At 40.7% G+C, this 15,627-nt stretch overlaps 6 protein-coding genes across 6 annotated transcripts in view; 4 read left to right on the top strand and 2 right to left on the bottom strand.

Moving 5' to 3' along the window:
• Positions 1-112: 112 nt before the first annotated feature.
• SS1G_08376 (hypothetical protein) lies at positions 113-1,298 on the bottom strand (the record flags this gene model as incomplete). The annotated part of the gene is made up of 2 exons (XM_001590586.1): positions 113-1,122; positions 1,178-1,298. The coding sequence occupies 2 exons, from the start codon at positions 1,296-1,298 to the stop codon at positions 113-115; spliced, it is 1,131 nt and encodes a 376-aa protein (XP_001590636.1).
• A 2,305-nt stretch (positions 1,299-3,603) lies between these two features.
• SS1G_08375 (hypothetical protein) lies at positions 3,604-5,126 on the top strand (the record flags this gene model as incomplete). Its single annotated transcript, XM_001590585.1, has 2 exons — positions 3,604-4,159; positions 4,210-5,126. The coding sequence occupies 2 exons, from the start codon at positions 3,604-3,606 to the stop codon at positions 5,124-5,126; spliced, it is 1,473 nt and encodes a 490-aa protein (XP_001590635.1).
• Positions 5,127-6,875: 1,749 nt separating this feature from the next.
• SS1G_08374 (hypothetical protein) lies at positions 6,876-7,945 on the top strand (the record flags this gene model as incomplete). The annotated part of the gene is made up of 2 exons (XM_001590584.1): positions 6,876-6,934; positions 7,282-7,945. 2 exons carry the CDS (start codon positions 6,876-6,878, stop codon positions 7,943-7,945), a joined length of 723 nt encoding a protein of 240 aa, XP_001590634.1.
• Positions 7,946-9,448: 1,503 nt separating this feature from the next.
• SS1G_08373 (hypothetical protein) lies at positions 9,449-11,512 on the bottom strand (the record flags this gene model as incomplete). The annotated part of the gene is made up of 5 exons (XM_001590583.1): positions 9,449-9,552; positions 9,603-10,399; positions 10,460-10,702; positions 10,913-10,976; positions 11,032-11,512. The coding sequence occupies 5 exons, from the start codon at positions 11,510-11,512 to the stop codon at positions 9,449-9,451; spliced, it is 1,689 nt and encodes a 562-aa protein (XP_001590633.1).
• Positions 11,513-12,444: 932 nt separating this feature from the next.
• Positions 12,445-12,705, top strand: SS1G_08372 (predicted protein; the record flags this gene model as incomplete). Its single annotated transcript, XM_001590582.1, has 1 exon — positions 12,445-12,705. The coding sequence occupies one exon, from the start codon at positions 12,445-12,447 to the stop codon at positions 12,703-12,705; it is 261 nt and encodes an 86-aa protein (XP_001590632.1).
• A 405-nt stretch (positions 12,706-13,110) lies between these two features.
• Positions 13,111-15,627, top strand: part of SS1G_08371 (hypothetical protein) — a gene marked incomplete at both ends in the record, with an annotated part of 3,766 nt that continues 1,249 nt past the window's right edge. The window contains 5 exons of the mRNA XM_001590581.1: positions 13,111-13,172; positions 13,227-14,169; positions 14,745-14,774; positions 15,290-15,394; positions 15,456-15,566. Coding sequence (XP_001590631.1) covers positions 13,111-13,172; positions 13,227-14,169; positions 14,745-14,774; positions 15,290-15,394; positions 15,456-15,566 — 1,251 coding nt within the window. The remainder of the gene's footprint in view (positions 13,173-13,226; positions 14,170-14,744; positions 14,775-15,289; positions 15,395-15,455; positions 15,567-15,627) is intronic.

The following is a 15,627-nucleotide window of genomic DNA, read 5'->3' as shown; positions in this document are numbered from 1 at the left end:
CCTCCCTCTTTCTCCATCCCCATCCCCATCCCCATCCCTCTTTCCTCTTTCCTCTTTCCTCTTTCCTTCTCCCTCTATCTCCAGAGTCCGTCCTCCTTCATCCCTGAATTTACTACTCATTTGCTGAAACAGGCTTATATGGTTGAACATGATCTGTAATTCCACCCAATGCCGATAACCATACATCACCTGGGCCCCGCACCTTGTTTGGTCCTCCTGACAACATATTGTGAGGGAATCCGATATCAAATTCGTTTGTCTCTTCAATCTGTTTAACGTCATCATCACTCAACTCCAGTGACAAAGCTTCGATATTTCCCTTTAAATGCTCTACCTTTCTTCCCCCGACGATTGGACAAACAAAATTGGCCTTTTTCATCACATATGCTAGAGCAACACTGGTAATGCCTGTCTTCTTCTCGTCGGCAATCTTTTCCAGGACTTTCGATATCTTTAAGGCCGCTTCTGAAGCTTCACCCATCTTTCGACCTTCATCAGACTTGCGTTGCTCTTCGGTTTTGAAGTGGCCACTCCCCAATGCGCCCCAAGGAGCCAATCCCATTCCTTCTTCAGCAGCCATGTCGATAATGTCACGCTCAAAATCGCGATGCTCGGCCGACCAGCGTCCTTGATAAACGGAAAATGGACGGAAACCATGATCACGGGCATATTGATTGCATTTTGAAACAATCCATGCTGGCGTATCTGAAACCCCAAGGTATAGAACCTTTCCGGATAATACCAGTGTGTTCAATGACTGCATGAGCTCTGGGATTGAACAAGTAAAGTCCCACCAGTGAATATAGAGTAAATCAATGTACGATGTTCTCAACTTCTTCAAACTTGCTTCGACGGAGACATGGAGAGACTTCGTTCCATTTCCGCCATTATTGATGAAAATCTCCTTGTCACTATCTGTAGTTTTGAAAAAACTCGTGAACTTTGTGGCGATGACAAGCTGGTCTCGAATTCCACGCTTTTCAGCCCATTCACCGATCCATTGCTCGGACTCTCCGTTCTGATAATGGTTGGCTGTATCAATGAAGTTTCCTCCAACCGAATAGAAGTAATCCAGTATCTCCTCGCTTTGTTTTTGATCACAAGCTCCCATGAAATCCTTCCCTAGAAAGTCTTAGTTGCGTAACTATCAGACGGAGTCATCACCAAGTCTACTTACATGCGTTTCCGAAGTTTCCTGCTCCCAAGCATATAGGGCTCACTCTAACCGCTGCTGTGGGTGCCAGCATTCTATACCGGCCAAGAGCAGTCTTTGGGGGAGGGGGTAAACCGAAAGCCATTTTAATAGTTTGGAAATGATATGTACGAGGATGCAGGTTCAATTGAGAAGAGACGAGAAGTGTTTAATATTCTGTATATCTTGACATCTAGTTGGGAGGATGAATGTGAGTTTTTATAATGGAACTTTTTGGCATGATTCCATCCCCGAGAGAAACATTTCTAAGCATTCCCCGCTTTCAAACTCTCTTACAAACCTTCAATTCTTTAACACTGGTAACAGCATACGCACGTACTGGAGCTACAACCTTGCAAGGAGATAAGTTCACTACGTTATCCATGCCAGCTATTTTGGTACTCATGCAGCCAAAAAGTATACGACAGCCAGTTCCGAAACTCCGTGCTCATACCACGAGATAATTAAGTAATCCACAGGAGAATGACCTAATTTTCTCTAACCTCGAATTTCATACTTCCTGACAGCACAAGTACTCCGCACCGGTATGCATTGAATATTTGTGGATGCTGCTCAGCGTTAGTAACACATTTGACGGAAATGCCAATCATCCATTCCGGTTATGGTCGGATGGATGATACATCTCAGTGCACTATTATATACACTTCTGTGCTATTATAATTTTTGAACGTGATAGAACTACATCAGGTTTATAGAGAAAGATAAATACTATAAAATTTATTCAACTTTTACATATCTTTAGTTATTAAAATAATAAATCAGATTTATCAGGAATATAAAATATACCAAGTTTTAAATACTTTTTAAAATAAAAATAAAAATAATTCTTCTCAAAGCGGAAATCCTATATAATTATAAAAAGTTTAATTGATTATATTAATGTTTATTTCTAAAGATATCAAGTTACATTTTCATCTATCGTTGAATTGACTATTATTAAGTAATATAAGTGATTCTAGTATTATACATCTAAAATTTATCATTATTGCCCTTTATTTCTTAATCTGTACGGAGTACGTTGGCTAGCTATTAATAAATGCAACTAGGTACGGATCTCCCATAACTCATCTATGTGATAGGCCCATTCAAATCCGCTCACAAATATTTCTTAAACAGTCTCACGGAGTACCGTGTAGATTCAATGCACACGTTCCCATTAAAGAATAAGGTTGTGGATATATGATTGGATGAATTACGAAAGTGGATTGATAGATTGAAAATCTCCAATCAACTTTGTCGATTCTTCCACCGAGAAGAAGGAAATGATAAATGATCTTCTCTCAAGTGTGTGTTGACTCTGGGGAGCTATATCATCTCTTCGCACTCCATGGTTTTCCCGGTCAGCATCTTGCATATGGATCTGAAGTATTATAAATATAAGATTAAAAAATGTCCATGCTTGGCCCTTGCTACCAGCTTAATCAGAAAGGCGGTAACATGGGGCAGAATCATCAACAGAATCACTTCGATTCAATCTACACATCACTTCCTCTTTCAACTACCATGATATAATTGATATAAGTGATGTCTAAAGGCATCCGACATACAGTGTAGGATTACCCGAAACTTTGACACGCTTTATATTGATATATCATCGTGGCCACGAACAATCACATCAAACTTTTGATGTCAAAGATGCCTAGGTTTTAGAGCGCCTTCTATAAGATGAAAAACTTGTAGTGTGCTAGTCCTGGAACCTGTGATTGCGCATCATATTCTTCCGTCAATACAAGTGTGTATGACTCGTTCCTCTGCAATTTTTCGATAAAAATACAAGTTTTCTTACTCCATGTCTGAGCGATCATCACGTGGATGTTTCCCGAATTCATCGGAGCTAGAGTCACGTTTTGTCGTCCATTCCAGTTCTCTATACTCTGTCTAATACACGGTTCCAACTCCTCGAGAGGATTTATTCATCATGGTGTGATTGGGCTAAGTATGGTTATTGAGAGGTCCAAACAATATCGGGGTCAAAGGATCCTCACTTCCATTTCCCCTCTCACCATAACGGAAACAACTACCACTGTTTACATTGATTCCTATCCCACTTCGCTTCCATGTCTCCAATGCGCCTTCAAGTCTATATATAAGATATATCCCTTGCCGTGTTTTTAAACATTTCCGTCATGTCACGTGCATCGATGAATATACCTACCTAACAACAGGCTAAATTGCTTTCCACCCCACCCCGGCTTCGGAAGTGGCCCATTCTCGAAGTAGGAAAGCTTACAAGAAAGCTTGCAAAGTCTAAAGTGTTTCCCCCACTTCTTGAACTTTTCTACTGCTCTTCATATTCTCAACGACACATATTGAGTGAGATCTTTCTTCACATTAATCACTTTGCTTATTAAATCCTTACTCTTATCAAATTTCACCAGAGGGTGTGGCACATGCAAGCGGTTGGGAACAACTATGCAGAGGAAAGCTGCTTAAAAAACCGCGACGTCACTGCATCTACTGCAAACGATCGGTCTCGAATCGAAAATTTGGAAAAATCCGGGGTAAACTTGAATTTACATAATTCGGAAACTCTCGACAACCACAAGCTAAGCACAATCGACTTTAATAACAACCTTGAGACGGGGATTGCACAAAATGACTCCGATCAGCCATCTGATGGAGCTTCAATTGACGACGATGACAAAGATGATTTTCCAGAAGGGGGTTTGAAGGGTTGGTCTGTGGTTGTGGGATCATTCTGTGGCTCATTTTCCGTCTTCGGAATTCTCAACTGCAGTGGTATTTTACTAGAGTATTTCAGTACTCATCAATTAAAGGAATATGATTCTGGTCAGATCGGATGGCTTTTTGGATTGTCACTCTTTTTGACCTTCTTTTGTGGTGCACCAATTGGTCCTATCTTTGATGCATATGGTCCAAGAGCTTTGATCTTTAGTGGAAGCATCTTATTGGTTTTATCCATGATGTTACTTGGATTATGTACTCGTAAGTCACACCGACACCATAAACCTATGTTTACTTATTAATTGTCCCAGAATATTGGCACTTCTTTGTGGTGTATAGTCTCCTCAATGGTATTGGTGGATGCTTGGTAAATACTCCATGTATCGCTGCTATAGGCCATTACTTTCTCGTCAAGAGAGGTAACGCCACCGGTATTGCAATGACGGCTGGAAGTATTGGTGGAATTATATTCCCTCTTATGTTACAACGCCTTTTTCCAACGATAGGTTTTGCGTGGGCAACTCGAATCCTAGGATTCATTCTCGTCTTCCTTCTCATATTCGCAAATCTGCTCGTGCAAAGTCGTCTTCCTAGAAAGGCACTTCCTAGCATAGGTAGCATTCTTCCAGATTTCAATGCTTTTAGGGACCCACCCTTCTTATTCCTCACCATAGCAATCTTCCTCCTCGAGTGGGGAATTTTTGTCCCTCTGACATATATCACACCTTATGTTATCTCAAAAGGTCAATCAACATCCTTTGGCTTTTACATTGTTTCCATCCTCAATGCTGGTTCATTCGTTGGTCGATTCGGAGCAGGTTGGGCAGCCGACCTTATTGGTCGTGTGAATACACTTATTCTCTCGGTGGCTCTCTGTGTGATAACATGTTTAGCACTTTGGTTACCAGCCAGCGATTCCACAGCCATGGCCGTCGTTTTCGCCATCACTTTCGGATTTGTCAGTGGTAGTAACCTTAGTCTGAGTCCAGTATGCGTTGGACAAATGTGTAAGACCAAACACTATGGTCGTTATTACTCGACATGCTGGATGGTAGTCGCGTTTGGCACTTTGACTGGATTGCCTATTGCTGGACAAATTCTCACAGCCAGTGGAAACGATTATACCTGGTTGATCGTTTTTGCCGGACTCTCCTATGCATTGGCAGGATTCCTCCTCATTGTTGCGAGAGTTTTGGCGGTGGGATGGTCAATTCATACAAAGTACTAGTTGAGATTGGTGGTTTGTGAAGCAAATGAGTGCTCATCTGTTCACTTACCTTGAAAATTCACATATGTGGATGTTTCCCTGAATTATTGGAGATGGTCAGAAATAAGTGTCACCTTTGTTTGGATTGTTGGACACTTGTTACGAAAACTCTTGAAATATCTGATTCTTGTCACTCATTTTCTCTATATTTACACACGATTTTGCAAAAGCCATGAGAAGGGAGATGTTAAACTCTCGGAGGTCCTAGGTGGTGCCATGGTAAATCCCCTGAGAAGGACTTAACTTATTATTTATGGTATTACATATCTGATATCTGATTTCCCTCATTAGAATAATCAACCCTATATACAAAACAATATTACACATTCATTTATTTATGTTTATGTTTTATATCTTATTAAGACTGTGTTTTTGTCCCTTGTAAGATTATGTTACAGGTAATAATTACTAGATAACTTCTTACTTCATAACTACATATTGCTGCAGGATTTGAGAAATATACAAGTAATATAGGCTAAGATTATCTAGTAAATATTTATTTCTTGATCTCGACAGACTAGATGGATAAATAAATAAATAAATTCTCAATTAATATCACAGTATAATACACACTCCGTACTCAAGAATTTCAATATCTTTCCTCATCCTCCAAAGACCAAATCTTAAATCTCAAATCTTTTCAACACAATCCTATCCTATCATTCTTCTGACTCATCAGTATACGTTTGATTCAATTCGACTCATCCAAGCATCTATTCTATTACTTTCTGAATTTATCATTTCATATCCTATCCTATTTTATACAGAATAATCCCATCAGCCTTCTAATATCACAATCTTAATCCAATTCTCCATTTCCTTCATTCCATCCCATCCTTTCCTTTCTACTCCTTGCACTCCTTTCTCGCTAATCTTCCCATCCCTTCCCCCCATCCTCATGAATCCTACACCCAAATAAAATCAAAAGATCCTACAAAAATTGAACTTCCCTCTCTCCCTCTCTCTTACTCCCACTCAGCCCTATCAACCCCATCCATCAATAAAAATCCCTCAACCTCTCATCCTTAACCTCAAACTTCAAATCCAAATTCCCTACCAAAATTCCTTCTCCAAAAACTCCTTTATACCCATCCATTCATTCATCAACGAAATCTACCCGTCAACCTCAAACCCGCACCATCCCTCCCCCTTCCCCCCTACATACAAAAAAGCAAAATATCCCCTTCGAAAACACTTTTATATCCCCCTATCCATCTATCAATCCACCTATAAACTTCTAGACATAATCCCCAAACAAGAATCAAGAATCAAGAATCAAGAACTACCACAAAATCAAGCAAACTCTAGATTCCCATAAGAAAAAATAATCAGCTTTATTTAAGAGAGGAACCGCTGTTTATGGATTATATTATAATTAAAAAAGAAAGAGAAAGATTAGTTTTCTAGAGGTTTTAGAGCTAGAGGGCTATAGACATACTCATCCATATACATATATATTTATTTAGTTTTAGGAATATGACTAACGTGGTTTATCAGCGAGTCGCCACTTTTTCAATATCTTTTATCATTCAATTTCAAGACGCGATATTTCAACGAATTATTATGGAAATACAATCAAAAGAGGCCAGAATAATCTTAGCTATTGAAGCTATTCAAAAATCAAAAAATCTTACAGTTGGAAAGACTGCGAAAATCTACAAAGTCCCTCGAACTATATTATGAGATAGAATAGGCAATCGAATTCACAGAATGGAAACTCGAGCAAATAATCTTAATTTGATTGAAAAAGAAGAAGAGGTGCTTATTCAGTATATTATTGATATGGATGAAAGAGGATTTGCATCTAAATTAAATGATGTAGAAAATATAGCGAATTATATTCTCGAATCAAGAGATGCAAAGAGAGTTGGAAAGCTTTGGGCTTATTGATTTGTAAAACGTTGTACAAAATTAAAGATAACGTGGTTTATCAGTGGGTCGGACATATCAGTGGGTCGGACACTTTTTCAATATCCTTTACTCTCTCACTTCAATACGCGTTTATTCAATAGTTATTAATGGAAATTCATTCAAAAGAAGCACGAATAGTCCTGGCCATTGAGGCTATCGAATTGAACAAAAGATTGACGATTCGAAAGGCTGCTAATTACTATAGTGTGCCTCGATCTACATTATTCGACAGAATTCAAGGTTGTAGTAATATAGCTGAAAGTCGACCAAAAAGTTATAATTTGACTGAATTAGAAGAGGAGGTGCTTATTCAATACATTATTGATATGGATGATAGAGGATTTGCCCTTAAATTAAATAGTGTGGAAGATATGGCGAATTATATGCTCGAAACACGGGGTGCGAAGAAGGTTGGAAAGCTCTGGGCTCATCGCTTTGTAAAACGACGTTCAGAATTAAAGACGTGTTTTAATCGTGTCTATGACTTTCAAAGAGCTCTTTGCGAAGATCCAGAGCTTATTGAAGAGTGGTTTCGATTGGTATCGAATATGCAGGCGAAATATAGGATTCAGGATTGCGATTTCTACAACTTCGACGAAACAGGCTTTATGATAAGTATAATATGCCCTGGAATGGTTGTAACTAGTGCTGAACGAAGTGGCAGAAGCAAGGCAATACAACCAGGCAATCGAGAGTGGGCTATGGTAATTATATGTGGTAATGGAGAGGGTGAAACTATACCTCTATTTCTGATAGTTCAAGGACAAGTTCATCTTTCCAATTGGTATACCGAAACCGATTTTCCTGTGGATTGGGTTATTAAATCTACTTCTAATGAATGGATAAATAATGAGATAGGGTTAGAATGATTAAAGCATTTCGATAAACATACTATTCGTCAAAGAAAGGGCAAATATCGAATGCTAGTATTGGATGGGTACGAAAGCTATGAATCAATACCTTTTCAATCATATTGCAAATCAAATGATATTATATGCCTCAAATTACCACTATATTCAAGTCATTTAATTCAACCACTCGATATTGGGTGTTTTGGCATACTCAAACGTTTATATAATTGTCAAATTGAAGGATTTATCAAAGTTCATATTAATTATATTATCAAGATTGAATTATTTATAACCTTCAAAGCTGCATATTTACAATCATTTACTATTCAGAATATGAAAGCTGGTTTTCGAGGAGCAGGTCTAATACCATTCGATCCTCAATCTATACTTTCAAAACTAGATATTAGGATTCGTACTTCTACCCCTTTATCTACCTCTTTGGAACTTATCAACTCCTGGATCTCTCAAACCCCTTATAATCCAATTGAAGCTCTCTTACAATCAACTCTAGTAAAAGCTCGAATAATTCGTCATCAATCAAGCTCTCCTACACCTATATTTGAGACTGTACAAGCTTTAGTTAAAGGTACAGAGAGATTAGCACATGAAGTTACACTTTTGAGTACTGAGAATCGTATGCTTCGAAGAGCAAATGAGGTATTAAGTAAACGTCGACGTGCTAAAAAATTCAACTACGTAATGGAGGAGTACTTACTGGACAAGAAGCTGAAGATATATTATCACAATAAGAGATTGATAATCAGATTCAACATGATGAGTGTCAAAATAGGGGAAATTTTAATAGGGAATCATCTACTAGTCGATGTTGTAATAAGTATGGAAAGACTGGTCATAATTCAAGAACTTGTCAGAATAGTATAATAGATCCTAGATTATTAGATTCTTGATAGTTTCAATCAATTGATTTAATTGTTGTTAAATAATATGGGTTTGAAATGATAAATTGAGGTAAAAGTGGCCCGCTCGGTGATATGGCCCGCTCGCTGATAAACCACGTTATATGAATTATTTTAATTAATTAGAAAATAATAAGAATATTGAACTGGATCATCAAAAGTCACCTGCAGAAACAATTTAACATTGTCAATTTTTCATTTGTTTTCAGCTCCATACACATGAGATGTAGAATTTGCCAGATGGCTGGACGAGGTAGTTACCTCCCATCCTGATATGCAAATATGCGCCAATTTTTTTTTATCGCCAACTCTAGGTATCTTAATCTCTTGCGTTCTCCTCCAATTGACTCCTCCCTGGTATGGTATCTGTCCATGTAACCATTTTTGGTCGTCTCTCGATGAACCATAAATTCAAGCAGACTACCATACGCCTTACCAATATTTTGATACGAAGAGCTTTTCAAATATAACAGCCTTTCAATTGTAAGTGAAATAATCAGATCCTTCCGCCGTTGAAGAAAGAAATAATGAAACTAAATGAAGTCCGCGAAGAGTATCATTCTTTGCAGCAAACACTAACACAATGAAGATTGAGCTCAGGATTCTATGGCCGATCAAACTCATCAGCATCATCCTTCGCAATGGCATCCATGACCATTTCCTCAGCATCAGGATCATCTTCGGTTGGTGGCGGTCTCTCATTAGGAACTGTTAATGGTTAGCACAATCTTGGAGACTTTGAAAGTTCGAAAATTTACCAGGTTCTTTCCAACCCAACATCTTCTCATTAGGAAGATAAAGGTGAAAAGAAGGAAAGACATCGATGACTTGATCGAAATATTTGACACCAATGTTGAGCTCATGAACAACCACTTCAAGCTTAAGGCCTGGATAGCAATGTTGTAAAATTTCATCCTCAAGCCAGAACTCTTCAACGGAATCATCGACTACTTCATTTCCATCATCCGTCTTGTCTTCATAATCATAGCCAGGACCCTCCCAAGACTTGCACAGCAGTTTGCCGACTGGCTTTAGAGCACCCAATCCTCGGGGGTCTTTGACACGAGAGAATTCTGCAACAATGTTTGCCGTAGCAAGATGGACATCTACCACCTCAATAAATTTATTTTCGATGTCCACGACCTGAGCATCACCCTTCTTGGCTTTCTCAAAGTGGCTCTTGTTACCAAGGAAGGCTACAATCCCTCCAAAGACAAATCGACAAACAGGTAAGCTTAGTAAGGGTACGTTGGTGCACCATTGCTCCGAGCCATCTTCAACATCAACCCATGCAGCGTTGATCTCCATATGCTGCTTGTGGTATTCCCCGAAAAGGGTTGAGGCGGCTACGTTAAAATCGCCGGGAAACATTTGCCGGAGATATCGGATTGAATGGTATTCCCTCTCGGCTATGTCACATATCTTTCGTGCGGCCATGACATCTTTGGTGTATTCTTTACATACCTCATGAGCCAAGACGTAGTTTAGGAAGTTCCTAAGCACTGCGCAATACATCTTAACCCCGTCTTCTCCATCGCCCATTATTTTAGGTGCTCTGTAAGAACTATGGCACTGTCAGTATATTTGGCTATGTGATTAGGTTTTGCGAACGTACAGGAAGCCCTTGACAACACCTTCCCAATCCACAACCCAATTTTCAGTATCTGAAGGGTCGTAGTATTTGGAATTGCTAGACCGAACAAAGTCGGTAGCTTGAATGGCGGCAATCTCTGCTGCAGTGGAGTTCTCTAGAGTTTCTTTATCAAGACCACCATTAAAAGTTTTAGTGCCGACTTCGATTCCACCTAAAGCAAAATACTTTGTAAGAATATTCGAACGAACGCTATCGAGCTTGCGTCTGTAGAAGTTAAATTATTAGCCAACTGTTCTACGCATGACAAGATGTGTGAAGACCTACCGTGCTCTGTATCGCTGAATACAGGTCTGAATACGCCTTTGTCTGTCGTCAGTCTATGCAACTTGCCTCAGGAATGATGACATACTCGGCAAATGACCGGCCTCTAAAAACATGTTAGCTAAGTTGACTGAGAGGTAAGGAAGTGCTTACTCGTGGTAGACATCACGTTCCTCTTCATATTCATTAGGGGTGAGAGGCGGGTCGGCATAAAATTCTATGATGTCACATTAGTGATGTATTTAGTACCATGCATGACTGATCTTGCATACCTTCAAATCCTGTTGGAGCTGCCTTTTTATTTGCTCCACTCTTCTTCTTCTTCTTCTTCTTCTTGGGCTCACCGTCTCCACTTCCAGTAACTTTTAGACCAGCTTCTGCGCCTTCTTTAACTGCTCCTTCTTCCTTCCTCTCGGGCTCTTCGGGGGTAACAGGGAGTCGAGCGACAGGAGTGCCAGTGCCAGAAGCTGGCGTAGCTGATAAGTGGTCTGGGGTGGGAGGTGGAACCCTTGGGGGAGCTGGTGGTGTCTTTATACCGGTTGCGATCTCTGGAACGTTGATAAAAATGCCCAGATCCTCGCTTGAGTTTGATTTAGATCGGATAGTCAACAACTGATCCCTTGTATAACGCTTCCCATCTTTAATCCCAGTTTCGTCCGAAGCACCGTCAACACCTCTTAAAGCGGTCAAATCGAGCTCGCTGATGGCACGAGATAACTCTTCAGGTTCGGGACCTACAGAGTGGGGCGTCATGATATTGAGCTACCTACCCAGATTGATGGATTAGTATCGCAACCAATAGTTTACAAGAACCACTTGGTGGAGAGAAAGTATAGGTGCAATTGCGATTTTGGTTGGTCGGACCGTAACACAAGAGGAAAGCAGTATAGAAGGCTGTGCAGGAGGGTAGAGTTTGGGTACACTACCTTGATATTTTTGGTTGTAGTGGGGGGAGAAAGTTGCGAGGTTGATTTGAAAAGACAATTGAGAAGTCGATCGAAGCCCAATGTGATGAGTCAGTCAAAGTGAACGCGATATTCCGGGCTGATAGTCCCAAGGTGAATTAAATAAGCAAGAAGGCTTCAAGAAGGCTTTCAGGAAGGGAGTAAAGAGGTAAAGAGAGTCAATATTGCGGGGATTGGGGAGTGAACAAGGAGTGCAACATTGATGGATTTGACTGTGCTGAGGAATTGTTTGAAACTTAGGTTGGCAATCAGAGAATTTAGTAATACTAGACAATTAATACAAAGGTGAAGAGAGTGAATCACTTTGATTAAACGGTGAGTGTGTGGGTGTGTGTTTGTGTGGTGTGTGTGAATGTAGCAGCTGATGATGTGGGTGTGATGACTGAGAATCGAGACTCTTGAAGCATAAAAGAATGAAAACCATCGGCGTGTGCTTGGTATGGAAGGTGCAAACAAGTCTTTTCTGATTTGGTTAACCATTTTTTTAATTTTTTATTTGCTACCTTCTGTAGCGCGCAAACAAGCAAGTAAACAAGCATTAAATCACCTCAAAATACCACCACCGAGTACCTTTTGGTACTGTTGAAGGTCCTGATTGCGGGGAAATGCTGATGGTGAGTTAGTATCATTTCATTCAGGTTTCCCTTTTCCCTTTTCCTTATTGGCTTCTGCTATCCTCTTGATATCTCAAAATCGGTCCCTACCCGTCCGCCATGAAGAATGCCTCGTCCACCCCTACGACATATCCTCTGGCCAAAGATTTGTTCTGGTTCTGGTCCTGCCCATTGCCATTCTCACACTACTGCAAGATGGCACATCTTCGCATATGAGCAGTTGAACCTTATTCGTTCTCCACCGGCTGTCTGGAAGGTTATTAACGAGGCACTCCATGATATGATGAGGGTACATTGCGGTGGCAGTGTCGATGACCTTGCGGAATCAGCATGTATCGTGCGTGCATTTGTGCAATTACGGGTCTGAAAAGAACTTCTCTGCTGATGAGGGGGCCCGCTATACTTCCCTGATAAGGAAAGGTTCCAGTGTTTTCTACCGCTCGGCAAGGTTAGTTCCCGCGCGAGAGTGACCCTGGGATCATCTTGCGCGCCCAATGTTAAATCTGATTAATGTCCATTTCACTCCTTACAGACATTGAAACTTAATAATTATTGAAAGCCACGACAAAACGTCTCACCCTAACGCCCCCTTACCAACATTCTTACAATACTCAGCCTACTCTTCGCAGGAGGTTTCTTTTGTTCCTAGCAAAGGAAGTCAAATAGAAGGACGATCGCCCCCGGGTGTACCTTCTGTTGGGTACCTATATTCTAATACATTTCTTTACGATAATGATAGTTACTTGATCCTTCGCGACAATCAAAAAATACAATGGCCAAACCACTTCCCATTTGTGCCGATTTGATCGATTGCAATTATGCTGTTGCAGGGCAGTAGGTGCCAGATTTACCCCGATTTATTAGATTTACTTTTTAACTTTCAAGCAGTGACGGCACTCTTTCTGATATCGACGGGGAATTGTTCATTAAACCTTGTACCGATACCGAGATCGCATTTTACAACGACACCATAGCAAACCACCAAGACTTTTATGATTTTATGCCAGAATTTCTTGGAACCTTACAGTTGGATGAGAATCAGAACAAAGCGATTGAAGAGAAGGCGGCCGAGTTGATCGCACAGCATTCAATACCTGAAGCTTCTTACCCAGGCAGGACAAATGGCAAGAGAATTGTTACCAATCAAGCCGTGGTTCTCATGAATGCATCGCACGGATTTGTAAAACCTAATATCCTCGATGTCAAACTCGGTGTACGATTATGGGCAGACGACGCGCATCAAGAGAAGAAGAAAAGATTCGACAAAGTTACTGAACAAACCACACACAAAGACTTCGGGTTTCGCATCGCAGGTATGAGAGTATGGCAGGGACCGGATGCCAAGGGCGATGATATAGATGAGGATGGTTATAGAATATATAATAAAGACTACGGCAGGTTCGAGTTAAACAATGGCAATGTTCACGAGGCATTTAAGAATTTCATCTTCACAGAAGCGGCTGGCATCGACAAAGAGTTAGGGCAGTTAATATCGCAGGCTTTTCTTATGGATCTGAGAAGAATACAAGATGTTTTGGAAAGTCAGGAGAGCAGAATGTACTCCGCCAGTCTTCTGTTTGTTTTTGAGGGTGATGGAAAAGCATTGCGCACGGCAATGGAAGAAGCCAGCCGAACCCCTCCTCCAACAACAATTGAACATGCTTCCTCATCGTCCGGAGAAACCCAATCATCCTTTGAAGAGGAGGAAGATGAAGACGAAGATGACATTGAAGAGGGGTCTTTTCCAAAGATATATGCTCTAAAGGTCATAGACTTTGCTCATGCGCAGTGGACTCCTGGTCTGGGACCGGATGAGAACGCTCTTGTAGGAGTACGTAGGGTAGGGGAAATCCTGGAAAAGCTGGCGGAATCTTGATAGTCACGATGGTCGTAGTGTCCAATGGCACGTCGAGTACACCATGCTACAGGAACGCTCTTGTCGCACTGGAGTTATAGGAGTCAAGGGCTTATTATATGCACGGCATAATTACGGAGTTGCTTGGACAGGACATACATCTACACATGAGCATGGCTGTTTATTAAGATACCCCCCTGCAAATGGACATTTAGAAGTTTGCATATGCAAAGGAGCATATGCATTGATTTTGCTTTTCCTTCTCATTTTACGGTTTAGATGTGGTTCAAAATATATCTCCAACTTTTGGTTCCGCTGCCATCTTGTATCTGTGTCCGCATGTGAAGGTATGAGAAGGTTAGCTGTGTTTGCCGAGATTGTACATCTCAGCCCCATGACACGACGTGATGGTGGCTTTGAATGTGTTGTCTACTTCAGCCAAGCCCGCAGCCCCGATATCTAACATGCTGTCATGGAGCGCTGATCTGCAGTGATATGTGGCGAAAGGGACGGTCCGGATATCTTTCTTTGATGTAAATAAACGCTTTTAGAAATATTTACCGAAGTTTGACTTCGAAGCTGTGAGATATATACTTAGTTATAAAGTCGGCGGTGACATGGTTCTTTGATGGCTAAATATGGGCATTCTAAGCTGTGTACTCGAGTATAAAGCTGAGTATTCCCATTCAGTAAGGGACTTCCGTTCTGGTCTTTAGTAATTTGCTGGTTATAAGTTTAGATTTAATAAATAATACGTACGTAAAGTGATGTACTCGAGTATAACAATCCTAATCTGTTATCGTGATGAATTTCACATGAGAAACACGTCGCGTTAATACCGGTTAGTTCCACTGTAAGGCTGAGAAACCCCTGCAACGGGAACCTTTGAATCCCCATATCTTTTATCTTTGAACCAGAGCTCTGTGATCTTAAGCTTCCCTAGCCAAAATCTTTACTCCATGCTCCACAACTTTCCGACGTAACTATTAGATATTAGGTAGATTATGTCGATACCGGGGCTAGGTCATGCGGCTCCTACTGTAAGTAATTATTTCATTCAAGTCTATAACTATGATCATCTATTAATTGTCTACAGAGAGCTGCAGCGCCAGCAGCTGTCTCACATACGAATATTCATGAGCTCCAAGCAAACTCTGAATGGCGCTTCGAGGTCGCCATAGGGTCGAGTATTGATGTGAAGGTATGATTATCTTCTTTGATGAAATAACATCGATGGTTCTAATCGATATATCTATCCACAGGTTCTTTCAGGCACCGCAGAAATCTTCGGCACAGAACTCGCTCTCAATCATACATATACATTTCGCGGCACCAAATCATCCATCTACACCTGGCACGGCTGTCGCCTCGAAGTAACCGGACCATGAGAAGAATATACCGCCGAGGAAACCCCCATGGTATCTTACGTCAACA

This window comes from Sclerotinia sclerotiorum, genomic scaffold (assembly GCF_000146945.2).
Source record: "Sclerotinia sclerotiorum 1980 UF-70 scaffold_11 genomic scaffold, whole genome shotgun sequence".
Taxonomy (NCBI): domain Eukaryota; kingdom Fungi; phylum Ascomycota; class Leotiomycetes; order Helotiales; family Sclerotiniaceae; genus Sclerotinia; species Sclerotinia sclerotiorum.
This window is presented reverse-complemented; position numbering and strand designations above follow the sequence as displayed.